Genomic DNA, 16,853 nt, shown 5'->3' with positions numbered 1-16,853 from the left:
AAATTTTTGCAAAAAGTTGGCAAAAATTCGGCCCTTCGGCCCATGCCGCGCACACTCCTGCGCAAAGCGTAAATGGCATAGAGAGGATCCTGCGCTTCACGGCTTCGCCCCCATGCTTCACCTGGCCCTGGCCAACCCGTGCGGCCGTGCGGCGCACCTATCGACGTAGCGCGCCTCCGGCGGATGGTGCAGCAGATTTCGAGCAGCGGAGCGGAGGAGGGGCAGGCAGGAGAGGCGACGCCACAGCAGCGCTGTGCCAGCTGTGAGTGTGTTGCTGGCCTGGTGCTGCTGCCCCCGTATGCGGGCATCGGCGCCAGCATGGCGCTTTCCGTGACCACCAGCAAGAACTGGACGCCGGCGACGCGACAAGGTGAGTACGTCCGTCATCGCGCTTAGGCCTAGGCCCGTCAATCCGTCTGTCCACGGCGGATCTGCCGTGCCGCGGGGAGCCGGCCACGCGAGCGACCAGCGCACTTCTCCGCTTCCGACTAGGCGACCGCGCGGCAGGGTTCCTGTCCCGTGTTCACGCGAGTGGTTGACATCCTCCATTCAACTCGCTCGGAGCCTTTTGCGGCGGGGAAATAGCGAAAGAGAACACCGACTCGGTGTTTTTTCTTCCGTCGAGTGGATCCGTGGCTCCGTCAGGCTCCCCTCTAGGATACACTGTTAAAAAATAAACGAGTTAAAAGGTATACCGGCAATCAATTTTGGGTTGCGGGTCTCTGGACTGCGGTTGTCGCGCGTCAAAATGCGGCAGCTGTGGTGTTGTAGCGCGGTGAGGATACTTTTGTCGGGGGGTCGATGCTTCGATGACAGTCTCTGTTGTGCAGCGGTTGTCATGCGTACGCAGGCGTCCGGAGAACGATTGAATGGATAGGTTGATTGTGCCCGACTTCCTGCCAGGGGGGTAGAGGGTAAAGAGGAACTAAGGTAGAGGTGAACGTGTACTCACTCCTCGCAGCATTATAATTTAATATATATATATATATATATATATATATACAGCCCATTTTCGGAATATGAGTGGGAGCCATAGGCCAACGAGGAGATGTTCCCTGCAGAAGAAATGTGGGTTTTTTGAGCTCGGGAGATTAAGATATTTAGAACTGAGTAATCTGCCACTTCTGGAGAGTCTGTTTCAGCGTAAAGATAGTCATATTATGGCCATGTGGCCTCTTCTTGCTCAGCAGTGGTAAATCGGGAGTCATTCACATCTATGGAAAGTGTTGTGCAGTTTATTTTTTGGTACATACAGATGAATATACACGGATAAACTCTGAAAAGTAACCCGGCCCCGAGCCAGTTTTATAAAACATCAGGGTGAGCTGGAAAGCCCCTAGTATAAGAGAAAGTATAAGAACAAGAAAAATCCAAGCTTCACAGAAAGAAATAATTATCTACATGTTTATTTTGTCTTGAATCGAAGCACATCCCCCAGCGAGCTGTCTGTCCATAAGGCTGCTGCTTGCTAGTCTCTTCTGGAAGCATACCTCTTGTTCTTCTCACTCACCAGTACCCGGACGTTTTCCAAGTGCTCGCTCGCACTTGGAGAACGGAGAATGCCATCGTCTCCTCTTAAGTGTTAGCATCGAGAAACGGCTATTTTTTGTTCTTGACAACGAAAAACGCAGAATTTGTTGAATAAAATATACAGAGAAAAAAACACCCCTCTGTTTGAAGAAAACTGATTGACACAAACGCGGAACTTAGATAATGTCACACATTGACAACCATTCTCTTTTGACTACACCATTGAGTGCATTACGTGATGTCTGAGCTTCCTTGCTGCACCATGAGCCCATTCTTTCCTCGTTAGGGTTGGTACTCGCCTTAACGAAAATCTTAAAAGAATACCGGGAGATTCTGGATTCCTAATTATGGCCTTAGGGATGAGTGCCGGACTATCGAGAGCTATGGGATGGCTTTTTGGAGATTTTCTTGCTTGCACTGTTTGTGCAGTGGACCTAAAACCTTGGGAACATTTGGACAGGAAATGTCTTGGACTGTTCAAACATGGCTTTTACGTTTGTACCAATTCATGAATGCTGACTCTTATTGAGTACATACAGTGTGCAGCCTTTGGAAATGAGAACTTCCATTGGCTCATTGGATTGCTTGACCGGCCAGAATGGCTGGCTCTTCTGGTTCAGACTTTTCACACTTCTCAGAATTAAACTCAGAAGACAAGAGCTCATCAGCCTATGGAGAAGCTTTGTGAAGTGCCTCGGGTTCAGAATCGGAGACTGCCGGAATGTCGCAGAAGCGGGCACATCAAAGGGAAACTGAAGGGCAGAAAGGCGACTACATTTCTCCCTTTGTGTTTGCATTCGATGCTTCTCAACCTGAACAGCTTGCAAGCATTGAACATTCTCTCATTAAATGACAAAAAGAAAAATGACAACTGTACACTGACTTTGCTTTGTACTATCCTTTCAAAAACAATCCCCAACCACGAAAAAATGTTAAAAAGAATTCCATTGTGAAAAGGTTCACAGTAAATGTTTATGCGGCTTTTGTATTCCTTGAGCCTTGTACTAGCGTCTCAAATGCATGGGGCTTTCGTCATCTGCTTGAGTGAATTTTCAACTTCTTCCTTCATCTTGCACCAAAAGGCTGCCATTAGTATTGGCGACGAGATGTTTTCGTGGCTCCACCTCTCTGGTGCCCTCTTGTGACTGAGCTGGTAGGATGCGAGCAGACGGTGCACTATGTGAAAGCACGAAGTGGATATGTTAGTTTGTCTCTGCCGATTAAAAATGGTTTATTTACTGAAGAAACGTGTATGACGTTTTTGTGATTGATCTTGTGAATGAATAACAGTGCCTTGAAGTTAATTTTTATTTTTAAACATCCTTAAAATTTTTAAAAACAAGCCTGGAGCTTCAGGCTTGTTTTTAAATATTTTTTAGGATGTGTGGATGCTGCTGTAGAAAAAGGTTTTGCATTCACCAGAGTAAATGATGTGCTGTCGTCTTAGCGTTGCACGCGGGAACAGTTGTGCTCCAAAGTGCCACACATTTTTTTTTAAGCATATACATTGAGCTTGCCGATACCGACACTTCTATTCAAGTCTGACTCGACAGTCATTGGCGAGCAAATACTCATCAGAACCTCACGCTTAACTCCTCCCGCATCGAATATGATTGTCACATGGCAACTTCTGCTCGAAAAAAAGCTGAAATTTTTATAAATTTTTAAACTGTTGGACATCATCCAGCAAATTCAGGCGATTTATTAATTTGTTATATCCAATTTTTACTAAGAATCATTAAGTAGAATTTGAAATCGCTCACTGAGAAGCGCATTACGCGCATTGGGGTCCGCAAAATTTAACACGCAATTGGTAGTAATTCATAGCACGTGTATACCTAATTTTTCGGGACGCTGAAGTGTCACCGACTTACTAGATTTAAGACTTCGATCTCGAGGGCAGGATGAATAGGATGAATATGAGCTTTCCAGACTACCTGCAGGAGTAAATTGATTTTAAGGTACTGACATTTATCGAAGGAACACTTGTGTGCAGTATTTTTCATGGAACAAATTAGTTTTGCCAGTGGCAATGGCACCAACGCCAAATCCAGGTGTAAACATATTAATATATACAAGTGCATTTTCTTTTTCTTTTATCTAGTATACGTTTTCACTTGGATATTATTTATTTATTTATTTATTTTTAATAGGAAATACAGAGAAGTTAAACTCAGAATTTTGGAGAATTCGGAATCCAGCAAAAATAAACTCCCAATTTTCGACAAAAAAGAATTTCCGAAAAACACCCTCCAAATTTGACGAAAAATAAACTCAGAAGGCACGGAATTCTAGTTATTGGCTATGTTTTGCTAGAAGCTCCAATTTAGAGTGTTGCCAAAGGCTTCAGAAATGTCTGTGTGGGCTGCATGTTGTGCCGGCCTGGTTTTTCAAACTTTGAGAAGGTGGCCATTTCTGACCTTGTATGACTTTATCTTTAATATTTTGTGTTTCAGTGTGCCTTTTTTTTTTTCTTTTTTTTTTTCGAGTTTGAATTTTGAAAGCGTTTTTTGGGGGTTTATATTTTCCATTAGATTTTACGTCCTTGGTGTTGATTTTAGGTGTGACACAAAATGTTGGCATTTATCGAGGCTTATCTTGCAGAAAGCAGGGCGTGGGATGCCCCAAGCTGCAGGGACCATGTGTGTCCTGACGCGAGGAAACGAGATAAGGAGGCGTTATTCCTGAACAAAAAAAAAAAAACAGAACAAGATGTATGTGCCATCTCATAATCATCATCTTTAGACGTAGCACTGCGGACCTCGATGGTATGGGCTGTCGCCTTTCCGCGGTGCCACGGCTCTCCTGAGTCAACAAAGATTACTATAACTATTACAGCCTTGGGTCAGTTCGGTAGGGTTAACCCAAAACAAAGTTGTGGATGAATATTTCTTCCCGTGAAGCGGAAAAAGACGAAGACTCACGGCGGAGTGGACGCATTTCGCATGAGCTCCGCAGTCTTTCAACTATTTGTGAGGAAAATCGGATTCCAGCCAGACTTCAACGCTACCAGCCGACTCAGCTCATTGTAGTGTATGCGTGGAAACTTTTCTGTGACCAACTTCGCAAGATTACTCCCAACGTCGGGCTCGTCCGCCGCCGACGGGGGCCGCGTCGCGGACTGCCCTAGCCCCAACTCAAACGACGAAGAGGATATCGCGATGAACCACGATTCCAACGAAGGTGAATACTCGGAGCTCTCGTCAGAACATGACTCAACTTGGATCGATGTTGTCACCAAGGCACAGAAGCGACGCCAGCGCAAGCTCGACGATGAGGTAGGCCCAACCGCCATGCCCAAACCTCCAACTGCCCTGCCAGTACGCAAAGCCGCCCCCAGGCCCAATCCACTTCCCCGCGATGATTTTAAATTAGTTCTGCGCCCACAAGACGGCCTCAAGCTTGCAAATCTGGACATAGCCGAGGTTTCCCTGGCTCTGTTGAATTCGATCAACTTCACGTGGCGCCAAGCCAATCTTAGGGTTCGCGTGGATGCCACGCAAAATACGGCCACAATCAGCACACCCTCTTCAGATGCAGCCAAGGCCCTAGGAAACTTGAAACAACTCAAGATCGGCAACACCATTCATATGGTCACCCTGTATGGCCTGGCGCCCGATGACTCATCCAAGGGACTCGTTCGGGGAGTGCCGCTGCGCTTCTCCGACGCCGAAATCCTCGCGAATTCCGACCAAAGCCAGTTCGAAATCTACACCTGCCGTAGACTGGGCCAATCCAAGATGGTAATACTCACCTTTGCGGGGCTAAAGGTACCCTTCTTCGTGACATTATTCGGCGGGGAGTACCCTGTCTCGCTGTACAAAAAGACAATTCCCGCGTGCACCGTATGCCACGAAGCCGGACATCGATCCACGGCATGTCCACAACCAAAAGTCAATGTGTGCCACCAGTGCGGCCTCAGAGACCCTCACGAGGGCCACACATACGAACCTCTGTGCATCCTCTGCGACGGACCTCACCTCACGGCGGCTCGGGGCTGTCCCAAGCGGTTTTCTGAGCCCTACGTTCTCCGACGGAGAGCGCTCGCGAGGCAGACGAGAGAGCGAGCCGTGCGGAGGGACCCGACACCGCAACGCGGGCGGCCCAGAGACTGCTCCAGGACCCCGACTCGAAGGCGGCGTAGCAGCTCGGGCCCAAGGTCCCAGTCTACCTCCCGGAGCAGGGAACCCCGGCCCCGCGAGAGCAACAACAAGCAAGTCAGCTGGACACAAATTGTGTCTCCCACTGCTCCCAGTACTCCTAAACCCCCAGCACCAGTCCAACCCACACCCTCACCTGTACCGTGTCCGGAATGCACACAACTCAAAGCACAAATAGCAGTACTCCATGCTAGACTAGAAACAATAGAGAAAGCCCAGATGAGGAACACTACAGACAAACGCAAGAAACCAAACCGCCCAGAGAGGGAGCAAACACAAATGGATGTGGTTCCACCACCACCATCCCCAAATAACGACGCACAAAAAACAACACCCCAGGCTCCCGCGACGAGCGAGGTCCATACGCCAGATGCCTCACAAGTCGCTCAACCCCAGTGGTTTCAGGCAACCATAAGATCCATATTGGAGCCGCTTACCACACGCCTGGATGCACAACACAATGCCCTACGACAAGATATACAAACAGTACACCAAGATGTGCAGCCCCTAAAGCAAGATATGCGTGACCTAAAACAAGATGTACAGTCTCTTAAGCAAGAAATAGAGCGCCACACCATCCGCATCGAACACCTTGAAACAGTAAACCCACGCAGTGGCCGCAGACCCACCCCGTACGAACGAGAATCCCTGGTGGAAAGCAAGGACCCAACCAAGCAATATGACGACTCGCCCAAACAATAACACGAACGGTACGGTGGCTCTTCAGTGGAACTGCCGAGGTATAAAAGACAAGCAGGGAGCACTCCAGCAATACGTCTCCTCCCTAGACCCTCAGCCAGAAATAGTTGCCTTACAAGAAACAAATAGAAGCCCTCATCTTCCAGGATACATCACCTATGCTGACCCAACCGAAAAATCCACAGCCATTCTCATAAAAGGTTGCATTGCGGCAATGCAACATCTCACGACGCAGAAGTAGTGCGAGCACACGCTCGTAGAAATTATCTCGAAGTCAACGAAGAAAAAATCTAATCTGTTCATACTCAATATGTATTGCCGGCCATCGCGGAAGCAACCAGGAATACGAGAAGTTATTCGGGAAGCCCTATTAATAGCAAAGGACTCACCCCTTTTAATCGTGGGGGACTTTAACGCCCCACACCGACTATGGGGATACACTCACAACTCCATAAAAGGAAAAGCAATAGTCGAATCCATCGAACAGGACCATCTAACCCTGCTCAATGACCCCCAAACGCCTACCCGAACGGGCACCAGCGTATCCAGAGACACGAGCCCCGACCTTACTTTATTGGCAGGAACTCTGGACATTACCTGGACTAATACACAGGATAACCTAGGATCGGACCATGACATAATCCATATTTTAATTAAGGACAAAAGCTACAAGGCCCACATCGGTTCAGCCCGCATAACCAACTGGGATAATTTCCGCAAGGACAGAAACTCGCAAGATCTCGATCAAAATCTCTCCTACGAAGAACTGATCCAAGAGGCCTTAAAAGATTCCGAAACGCACACTCAGACTATTGCCACCTCATACAGAACACCGTATGTAGATCCTAAACTACTTCATCTTTGGGAAGCACGACGCAGCCTCACAAGAAGATGGAAACGGCAAAGACACAACAGAACGCTCAAGAAGCGCATAGCTCTCATAAACCAACAGGCTGCTGAATACGCAGCTGCGCTATGCTAGGAGAATTGGCTACAAGAATGCGACGGCCTACAAGGCACCCTGACCACAAAGAAAACATGGCATCTGCTTCGGCACTTAATCGACCCCCTGAAAAGTAGAGGAGAGTCTAACAGAAACATGACGCGCACACTCAATGCCTACGCGGGTAGCAGCGAAGAACTCCTGAAGGACCTGGCAAGGAAGTACCTCCCGACGGGGGGAGTCTATTCCTCCCCTTCGTATGACGGATCGCCCAATCAAGAACTAGACAAAGATATCCAACTGTACGAGCTACGAGAGGCAATAGCGGATAGTAAGCGGAACAGTGCCCCGGGTCCAGACAAAATCACTAATGAGCTCCTTTTCAACTTGGACGACCGCACCATGGATACCCTGCTCAGCCACTTTAGCAGCTTCTTGACGACAGGAAAAATCCCGGACCAATGGAAGATGGCGGAGGTACACTTCATCCCAAAGCCCGGCAAATCGCCACATATTGAGAACCTAAGACCAATCTCTCTTACATCCTGTATTGGCAAAATCATGGAGAGAATCATACTGAAGAGACTTCAGAACCACCTCGATGCAACGCAACAAATGCCGGACACGATGTTTGGATTCAGGAAACACCTCGGTACCCAGGACGTGCTTATTCAACTGAAAGAGGACATCCTTGTCCCAGCCACACGTAACTCCCCGAGAGCCATCCTTGCTCTAGATCTGAAGGGAGCGTTCGACAACGTAGCACACGAGGCGATCCTCCGAAACTTAGTCAAGACAGGCTGCGGGGAAAGGACATATAACTACATAAGTGACTTTCTCTCTAACCGCACAGCCATACTTAAGATCGGGGACATCACCTCCAAAGCACCCATCAACTTGTGATGCAAAGGGACTCCCCAAGGTTCGGTCCTGTCCCCCCTGTTATTCAACATCGCGCTCCTGGGCCTCCCTGAGCAGTTGGGACGAATACCGAACTTAAGCCATGCCCTCTACGCGGACGATGTCACCCTTTGGACGGGCACCGACTCCCTCGGAGGCTTGCAGGACACGCTCCAGCTCGCCGCCGAGACGGTGAATCAATACGCAAAAAGCTGCGGACTGTCCTGCTCGCCACAGAAATCCGAGCTTCTCGTGGTGAGGAGACGGCGAACCAAGAAGGACGACGACAACATCCACGTCACTCTCGAAGGGCACCACATCAAGCCAAGCAAGTCCCTCAGGATATTGGGCTTGCTAATTCAAGCGGATGGCAAGAACGACGCAATGGTGCAACAGCTCAGTAAAACCTCTGAGCAAGTCATGCATATGATACGCAGAGTCACGAACCGACACAGAGGCATGAGAGAGAGCGATACGGTCAGGTTAGTTCAAGCCTTCGTTTTCTCGCGCATAACTTACGCTGCTCCCTACGTCACCCTGAGTAAAGCGGAACAAGACAAGCTCGACGTGCTCATTTGCAAGACGCTGAAACAGGCAATCGGATTACCCGTGAACGCATCTACGGACAAGCTACTTCGTATGGGGCTACATAACACCGTGGGGGAACTCATTGAGGGCCACTTGTCAAGTCAAAGGACACGACTCGGTCACACTCAAACCGGCCGCAACTTGCTGATTAAACTCAAGCGGGTTCCACGGCACCAGACCCTGCCACTGGCACTCCCGGAATCGTGGCGCCAACACATCTTTGTTTACCCAATCCCACGAAACATGCACCCGAACCACCATCAGGGCCGCAGAGCAGCAAGAGCAAGAGCACTAAATGAGACATACTCCAGAATACCCACGACGACGTATACCGACGCAGCCAACTACGACGGCAAACGAGCCATGGTGGCCGTGGTGACAGACGGGCAGAAGTACCTGACCAGTGCCTCTGTCCCACGGGGAACGGCTAAAGAAACAGAAGAGCTTGCTATCGCCCTCGCCCTGACACAAACGAAAACCTCCACAATAATCACGGATTCGCAAGAGGCATGCCGTAGCTTCCAGTCGGGCTGGGTGGCACCTGTCACGCTACGTATCCTAGAAAACAAGGCACCGGACAGGCAGGTCGACATTGTGTGGACACCAGCCCACTCCTTCATGAGAGGCAACGAACACGCCCATCTCACGGCCCGAGACCTCGCCCACCAGGCCACGGAGGAGACACTGGAACCCACACCCCTCACGACCTATCAAGAAATTACACAACATTACAGGCTCAACAGAAGAACATTACCCGCACCACACCCTTCCCTCACGAGAAGTCAGGAAACCACACTCAGATTACTACAGACTAACACATTTCCCCATCCAATTAGGATGCACCTGCTATTCCCCACACAATTCGATGCCCAATGTCAATTCTGCAACCAACCCGGCACCCTGAGACACATCATATGGGAGTGCGACAACAACCCAGACATGTCACCCCCTTTTCCTTCCCCTACCCCCGAGCAGTGGGAGACACTGCTGTCCAGCTCCCTCGCTCAAGATCAGCTCTTGCTGGTGGAGAGGGCCGATCGAGCCAGGACGGCACATGGGTACCTGAATTGAGGATCCACCCCACAGCGTAAAACGATTAATAAATATGTTTTGTCCTCCTCCTCCTCCCGTGAAGCTTAGGTTTCTCTCATTCCAGGGCAGTTCCAATGCAGGGTTGCTCGGTTTTTCCCGATTTCTATAAAATCGGTTTGGGAGTCACTTTTCTAAGTTTATATATTTATTTTTCTTTTACAAAAACAGGGAACATTAGTTATGTCAGCGTTGCGACGGCACAAGCGTCGCGTCGACTGCGCGCCGCATCACGCCTTGTCGGGTATATCCAATCGTCGATAGATGGCTAGGGGCTCGGATGGTTTCACGCCAACTTGTAACTTGCATCTCAAAAATTAAATGCCATTGATAGATTGATCGAAGCGCCTTTCTTTGCAGAGCCCCTGAGGGAGCGGACTGTGTCTCGCATGCAGAGGTTGCGACGCCGGCTGAGCTTGGGACGCCTCTGTGAGTCGCTGCTCCCGCGGAGCTTCCGCTTAGAGGGTCCGGCAATCCCTCTGAAGGGTACCCCCATCCGAGCGTGGCCCTTTGTTGTCCGGAGGTGATATCTTCTGGCGGATGCATCGTGTCTGATGATACAGAGATGCATTTCCACGCTTGGCTTGGGCATGACTCGGCGAACGGTGAATACTGTGACCACCGCTAGCGAATCAAAGCTACAGCGGTAGGCACCGGGGTGTATTTCGGGGCTGAAATGCACTCTGTTGGCTGAATAGGTACTTTGATACACCCGTGTGCCTCCCTCCGACACTTTGATTGGTGCCCGGGGGCCGTAGATTTTGCCGTTTGCTGGATTACTCTGAAGTGAGTAGTGTAGACATCCCCGGGAAACCACTGCCCACGAGCCTTTTGACGCACTTTCATATTCCTCGTTTGCACGCTTGTGGCATGCTCTTTTTTTTTTCTGAGTGGTGGAGAAGAGTGCGAAAAGGTGTCTCATTCTGTTGGTGATGAAACAAAAGGATTGACCGATTTCTTAACTGCTGGACTGGGAGATAATAGCTTCACCATTTCAGACGAGATTTTTGGTGACGTTATTAAAACTATAGGAGCTTGTTCACCGTGTTGAAATTGGGATGAATATTTTGCGGGGTAAATGAAAATGTTTTATGGCAGCAGATGGGGTGCTGCTTAAATGATGGTGAGCTTGCTAGCCGATTCGTGAGTACATGGTAGTGGCGGACTTGCAACTTGGTGATAAAGTACTTGGCAAACAAGGACAGAGTTAAGCGGTAGACAAGACAAGTGCTAAACCTAAACTAAATATTCATTAAAACTGGACTGTTTTGGAAAAGAGAGAAACACAAACTTTTGCGGCAATGCACGAGGCTGGGAATGGGTAAACTAAAGCAAGCTGTTTCCGGTGTTCCGAATGAATGAAAGTGTGGGTACAGCAGAGCCCTTTAAATTGATTGTCGGCATCGGCCAATATTCAGCGTTCCAATTTAGAGGACTAAAATATATTCATGTTGAAAAACAGCGTGACTGGGACGAGGACACAAAGAGACGAGAACACAAGACGCAGCGCTGACTATCAACTGGTTCAGTTATTACAACAAGAGGAAGAACGACAATGAAATGAAAAACATGGAGTCAAATGTTCGCGTGCTTGCTTGGCGCCTCGTGGAATATGTCCCTTTCTTCTTTTTTCATCCGATTGTAGACTGGCTTTCTTCTTTCTTTCCTCAGAAGACCCTGGATCCAAAAACTTCATCTCGCTGGGAGTCAGAGTCACCGAAGGTTGGCTCACACATGAACTGTTGTTCTTCGTGATGTTGTAGGCTTTTAGCATCTCTCGGCATGTTTGGTCGTGGTGTTGAAATAATGTATTTCATGAGGCGCCAAGCAAGCGTGCGAACATTTGACTCCATGTTTTTCTTTTCATTGTCGTTCTTCCTCATGTTGTAATAACTAAACCAGTTGATAGTCAGCGCTGTGTCTTGTGTTCTCTTTGTGTCCTCGTCCCAGTCACGGTGTTTTTCAACATGAACTCATACCAACTCGCCCAGTTATCTATCCTTAATAAAATATATTTTTAAACACATATATTTTTGCATTAAAATGTTTGTGCCGTACATCTTTAAATATGAATGACCAACTCACCCAAGCTTTCGTCTTAATAAAAAAAGGTTAGGCTGACATTTGATATCGATTCGATTCCTGTGTTCTAAAAATGCGTCCCCCGTAAAATGCGCTTTTTTGCAACCGGGTGCGCGCATCGCCTGTCCAGCTCACTGCCAGAGGCAGAATAAGGAAATGCGGACAAGTGTGAAGGACTCTTGCCTGCACTCCTGTGACCCTAGTATTTGCTAAGGTGACCTCTCACGATTCTTCTTTGGCGTCACAATACGGGCAGATGCAGTTTCGGCGAGCAAACTTTGAAAGCGTAGCGTCGAATGGCTGCTGGGTCACGTACAGATGCTGCTTTCCGAATGCTTCCGAAAACATTCGCTTTTGAAAACATTCGGAGTTTCTTTGAGGGCAAGAAATTCGAGAACTCTTTTGGCGGTGAAGGAGGAGACTTTCGATACTCTTTGAGATTGTCGTCAAGGTTTGCTGCGTTGCGCGTTAGGGTACCCCAAACAAATGCAGTTTCTTTGTATTAAAAGGCGGGTTTTCGGGGGACATCCTGCATCCAAGCAGTGCTGCCACTGCAGAGATAACTCCGGGAGATAGCTTGCTCTCTTTGAGCTCATTCCAAAGACATATAAAATAGCCGATCGCTCGTCTTGGTCCTCCAAAATTTTTTAAAGGCTCTGGAGTACTTGAACCCTATTGAAGGCATGGCCCAGTATTTCCCTCTAGCCGACCCCATTTGGGGCTCCAGCACCTCTTGTTGTTATGAAAGCGTGGCAGTTGAAGGTCCTTCTGACAGAAAATTGCATCCCTTTAAAGGAGTGGCAACGTTTTGGGGTCGGCGCCCGTTGGACTTTACGCTAGTTAGTCCCGGTGGTACTGAGGCGCGACCTTGTGCCTATCATTCTATGAGCGAGCGAGCTCTTAGAACATGGTCCCTGGGAGAATTGCTCACCCTGCACTTACCTCTGGCACCCTGTACTTGCAGCGCTCTCCAAGGAAGTCATCCTGCCCGACGCAGACAACGAGGTAAGTTGCGGGCTTTATTTTTAGCACTCGGAAGTTCCTCGAGGCCCACACGCACAATTGCATTCGAGCACAATGCATTCGCTCATGGCAGGCGGCTCCTGATCATTGCGGAGGGCGTTTCTGCAAAGCTTGCATGCGGAGTTGCGTCGAAACGCGGTTGACCGCAGTCGAGAGCCATTAAGAATGCGCCATCGTCGTTTGCAGCTTACCGACAGTGAGCGAAATCCACTGCAGCGTGGCAGCACTTGACGACAGCGTCGAGGCGGCCGGTCTCGGGGCGATCCTACATGCTTGCGCGACTCCTGTCCGGCTTAAACCGTCGCAGTTTCGGAATAACCTGCTCCCATAGCCCCCACCGCTTCCCAATAAGCAAAAGCAAGATTCCTTCTTTAAACGGGGAACTAGACGCGCGTCGCCGACGGGAGCGGCCGAGCACGTGACCCTCTCTTTCTCGGCTTCCAACTGGTCTGCCGCATCACTTCGTAATTGCAGCCGCGTTGGAAATTCAAGCACAGTTCAACTTCCTTGCATCTCACTGCGGCGTGCTGCACAACGGCACACGTCATACCGTAAGCAGTCGCTCCCTATTGCAGGGACGATGCTCTGCACTCAAATGCGTTCAAATGTCAGTGTAGGGGAAATTCAGCACTTGAGGTAAACGAGAAACTCAAAAATACATGTACAAAAGAATACAAAAATGTGAATTCATTACATCATGTGGCAGAAAAAGCATGTCCCGAGGCCAGCTCTAAAATCGGGGCCTGAACTTTGCAATCTTAAATTTTCATTGAAGGTGTACTTAAGTGGTGCATTTTACCTTGGGAAAGTCAAAGACGTAGCTCCCCCTTTGAAAAATTAGTCCAGCAAACTTGCCACGGTCAACCCGACGGACGGATCAAGCACTCAACCAGGTCGTCTGGTTTCGTCCGAGCATGTTGAGACAACATGCGTCTTTGCACCTATCAGGAGGTGGCGCCATATTTGCAAGCTTCGTTAAGCGTCAACCATTGCCTTTGACCCTGGCAAGTTTGTTGATCGCATTTTTCACAGGAAGGGAGCTATGCCCTGAGCTTTCACGAGGTAAAACGCACCACTACAATTGCACTTGAAGGTAAAAATTTTAATATAGCAACGTGCAAGCACCGATTTTTCAGTCTCTATTTTAGACAGAGTTAGGGTATCGAAAGTACCCAGTGGCTGTGTTCCAAGCTTTTTAATATCTCATTTCAGAGTAAAGGTTTTGTGCTTTCATGTTCTAAAACCTCGGTGTCAATCTTTGTGTTATCATGTGATATGACCCTCTGGGAGTAATTAAAAAAGTAAGGCCTGGAACACAGCCCGTGCAGTCGAGTCTTTTTACAATGAACACCTCCGTTTCCCCCAAAAATCGTTCATAATAAAGAGAAAAGGGCAGATATTTATCTAGTATGTCCTCGAAAATGTTGTCTATCTAGCGGAGTGTCCACATTAACGGGGTCTACATTAACTGGACACGACTGTATTGTCACAGACAAAAACATAGATTCACATGGAAGCTAAGAACAAATGTTTATTGAGAAAAACTTGCACTTTACGCTAAAATAAGACAACCGTGCATTCTGTGTCGCTGGTGGGAGGGCGACCATCTGAAGTGGCACGTATCCGTCGCTTTCGTACACGCGGTATGCTGAGAATGCTCTAAACCAGAACACGGGACGACGGCCAAGAACGGGCCGGAAACTTGCGGAAGAGTAAAGTTTGACAAAAGTGAGAACCGGGGTAAGCGGGGTTCGAACCCCGTCCCTTCGCGTGGCGGCCGCGCTTGCGGCAGCATTGTCTTTGGGTGTGTCGGGTTCTCACGGTCAACGTCCCGACCAACTGGAGTACCTGTCTACCCCAGCAGCGGGTGACCCTGAACGGCTTTGAGCGGGTGGCAGACGCCAGCCAGCTGAGCCCCGTGGGAGAGGACGCCCCCCTGCCGCCGCCCCGCACCTCCTCCTCGCACAGCGGCCTGGACCGGCCGCCCCCCGGTGCGTGGCCACCGGATCCTGTCTTGCTCGATGAAATGTGTAAACGAAGCAAAAGCCAAATCGAACATGCTACTGCTAGCCTGGGGTCTTTGACGTCGTTGCGCAGCAGTGACCCGCAGAGGCGGACACGGGCGTTTCCAGAGGGGGTGGGTTGGCGTATCGGACGTTTGACAAAAGATACCCCCTCCCCTTTTCCCCACCCTTAAATTTTACACATACGGAATTCAAGTGGGGGGGTCAGGACATCCGAACTCCTCCCTCTGGCACAATGCCGGTACAATGCTCATCTGTATCGAAACAAGCAGGGGTGGGTATTCATCCCTTGAGCTGCTGTGTGTCGACACGCTTGGCCATTGATCACCCCGAGGAATTGCATAGGCTGAGGCTGAAACAATGGTTTCAGCTCGCTCGACAGTTTGGGGAGCGATTCCATTTGAGAGGGACATCGAGCTCCCCAAAGGCATTTTTTGAAAGCAGAATGCGTTATCACGCTCAAATTTGTGAGAAAATTGTCATGGTTGCTCGACTGTTACGCTCGACCCACATATAGGTAAGGTTATTTGAGCTATATTGCTCGACACCCTGATGCCACGTGACACTGGTGTTGCGTGACATCGCAGAGTCACATTACACGCTTGCACTCAGCATTTGCTTAGTTTATTCGCAGCATATTTTGTGCTTCTCCGAGTTTATCGCACGAGGCACGGATGTTCCAGCGACTTCCGATTGTAACTCGACGTGCGCCCCGGTAGCACGTTACATACTGCTGCTCAAACGGGCCTTAAAGTGGCACTAAACCGCTCTCTGCGAAAGTCTATTTATTGTCATACTCAATTTATCACTACTCAATAATTCAATTTATGGGGTCTAAGCATCCTAAGAAACCAAACATTACTTTCATGTGTGGCCGATTTTTCTATTAAAATTGGTATTGAAGATCGATTACCTTAGAACCATTGCAGACACCATAGGACACTGTCACACAAGGAGAATTCCTTGCATGCATGGATACAGCCGAACCCTTTAAATCAGGCAGCGGCTTGCATCGCCTAGCCAGAGCTTTTAATTGAAATTAAAGAAAAGACTGAAGCGGTTTTGTATTTGAGAAAAACGCTTAAATCGTCTTCATTTGGCCTCCAGGATCACTAATATTAAAATTCTAATTCAAATTGATGCACCAACTAGCCACAACAGCACTTTCAAAATAGCAGTGACGCTGCTATTTTGAAGAGAAGGGAATCGTGACATATTATATGTATACTCTGTTTTATACCTAGTGTACAACACTGTCAAAGCTGTTGGCGCAAGTATGGGGTTGGATCTCACGGACCATTTGCACGCGTTTTTGCGCAAATGAAACCGTAAATAAAGCCACACGCACGCGCCAGTACCATTGACAGAGTTGCATACTAAGTATGAAACGGAGTATAAGTCTCAACATTTCCATGCCTTCTTCAAGCCTTACCCGAGCGGGTAAGGCTTGCAAGACAAGCGGCATGTGCGAGGCAGTTGAAACCTCTGGGAATGACTTCCCACCCAGCGGCTGGTTTTTCGGTTTTTCTCGCATCTATTGATATGTTCGGGTCAAATGCTTGTGATGTTCAAATTCACGAGACAAAAATATGCTTGAATTCATCTCTAACTGGTTTTTGTTTTCAAGAACCTCTTCAGCTTCTCTCTAACTAGTCCTCGACCTCTCCTCCTCGTCCAACGGGGCCCTCTGGTGTCTGCGATAGTTCCGAGGTAATCAATCTTTGATATCACTTCACAGCGCACAAGAACAAACACACCTTATGTAAGAAGGTAAATGGGCCTTCTATTCGACCAGCGTGCTGCACCAAGAACCCC

At 48.7% G+C, this 16,853-nt stretch overlaps 1 protein-coding gene across 4 annotated transcripts in view; it reads left to right on the top strand.

Moving 5' to 3' along the window:
- LOC8035036 (cyclin-dependent kinase 14) overlaps window positions 1–16,853 on the top strand; it is a 53,381-nt gene continuing 36,528 nt past the window's right edge. The window contains exons 1-4 of one of the 4 annotated variants that reach the window (XM_029968608.4): window positions 1–370; window positions 10,270–10,338; window positions 12,956–12,996; window positions 14,876–15,005. In XM_029968608.4, coding sequence (XP_029824468.2) covers window positions 184–370; window positions 10,270–10,338; window positions 12,956–12,996; window positions 14,876–15,005 — 427 coding nt within the window. In that variant the 5' untranslated portion in view covers window positions 1–183. The remainder of the gene's footprint in view (window positions 371–10,269; window positions 10,339–12,955; window positions 12,997–14,875; window positions 15,006–16,853) is intronic. The other 3 variants (XM_029968609.4, XM_029968610.4, XM_040505139.2) reach the window with 3 other exon arrangements.

The sequence above is a fragment of the Ixodes scapularis genome, unplaced genomic scaffold (genome assembly GCF_016920785.2).
Source record: "Ixodes scapularis isolate PalLabHiFi unplaced genomic scaffold, ASM1692078v2 PGA_scaffold0__279_contigs__length_252992795, whole genome shotgun sequence".
In the NCBI taxonomy this organism is placed as follows: Eukaryota; Metazoa; Arthropoda; class Arachnida; order Ixodida; family Ixodidae; genus Ixodes; species Ixodes scapularis.
This window is presented reverse-complemented; position numbering and strand designations above follow the sequence as displayed.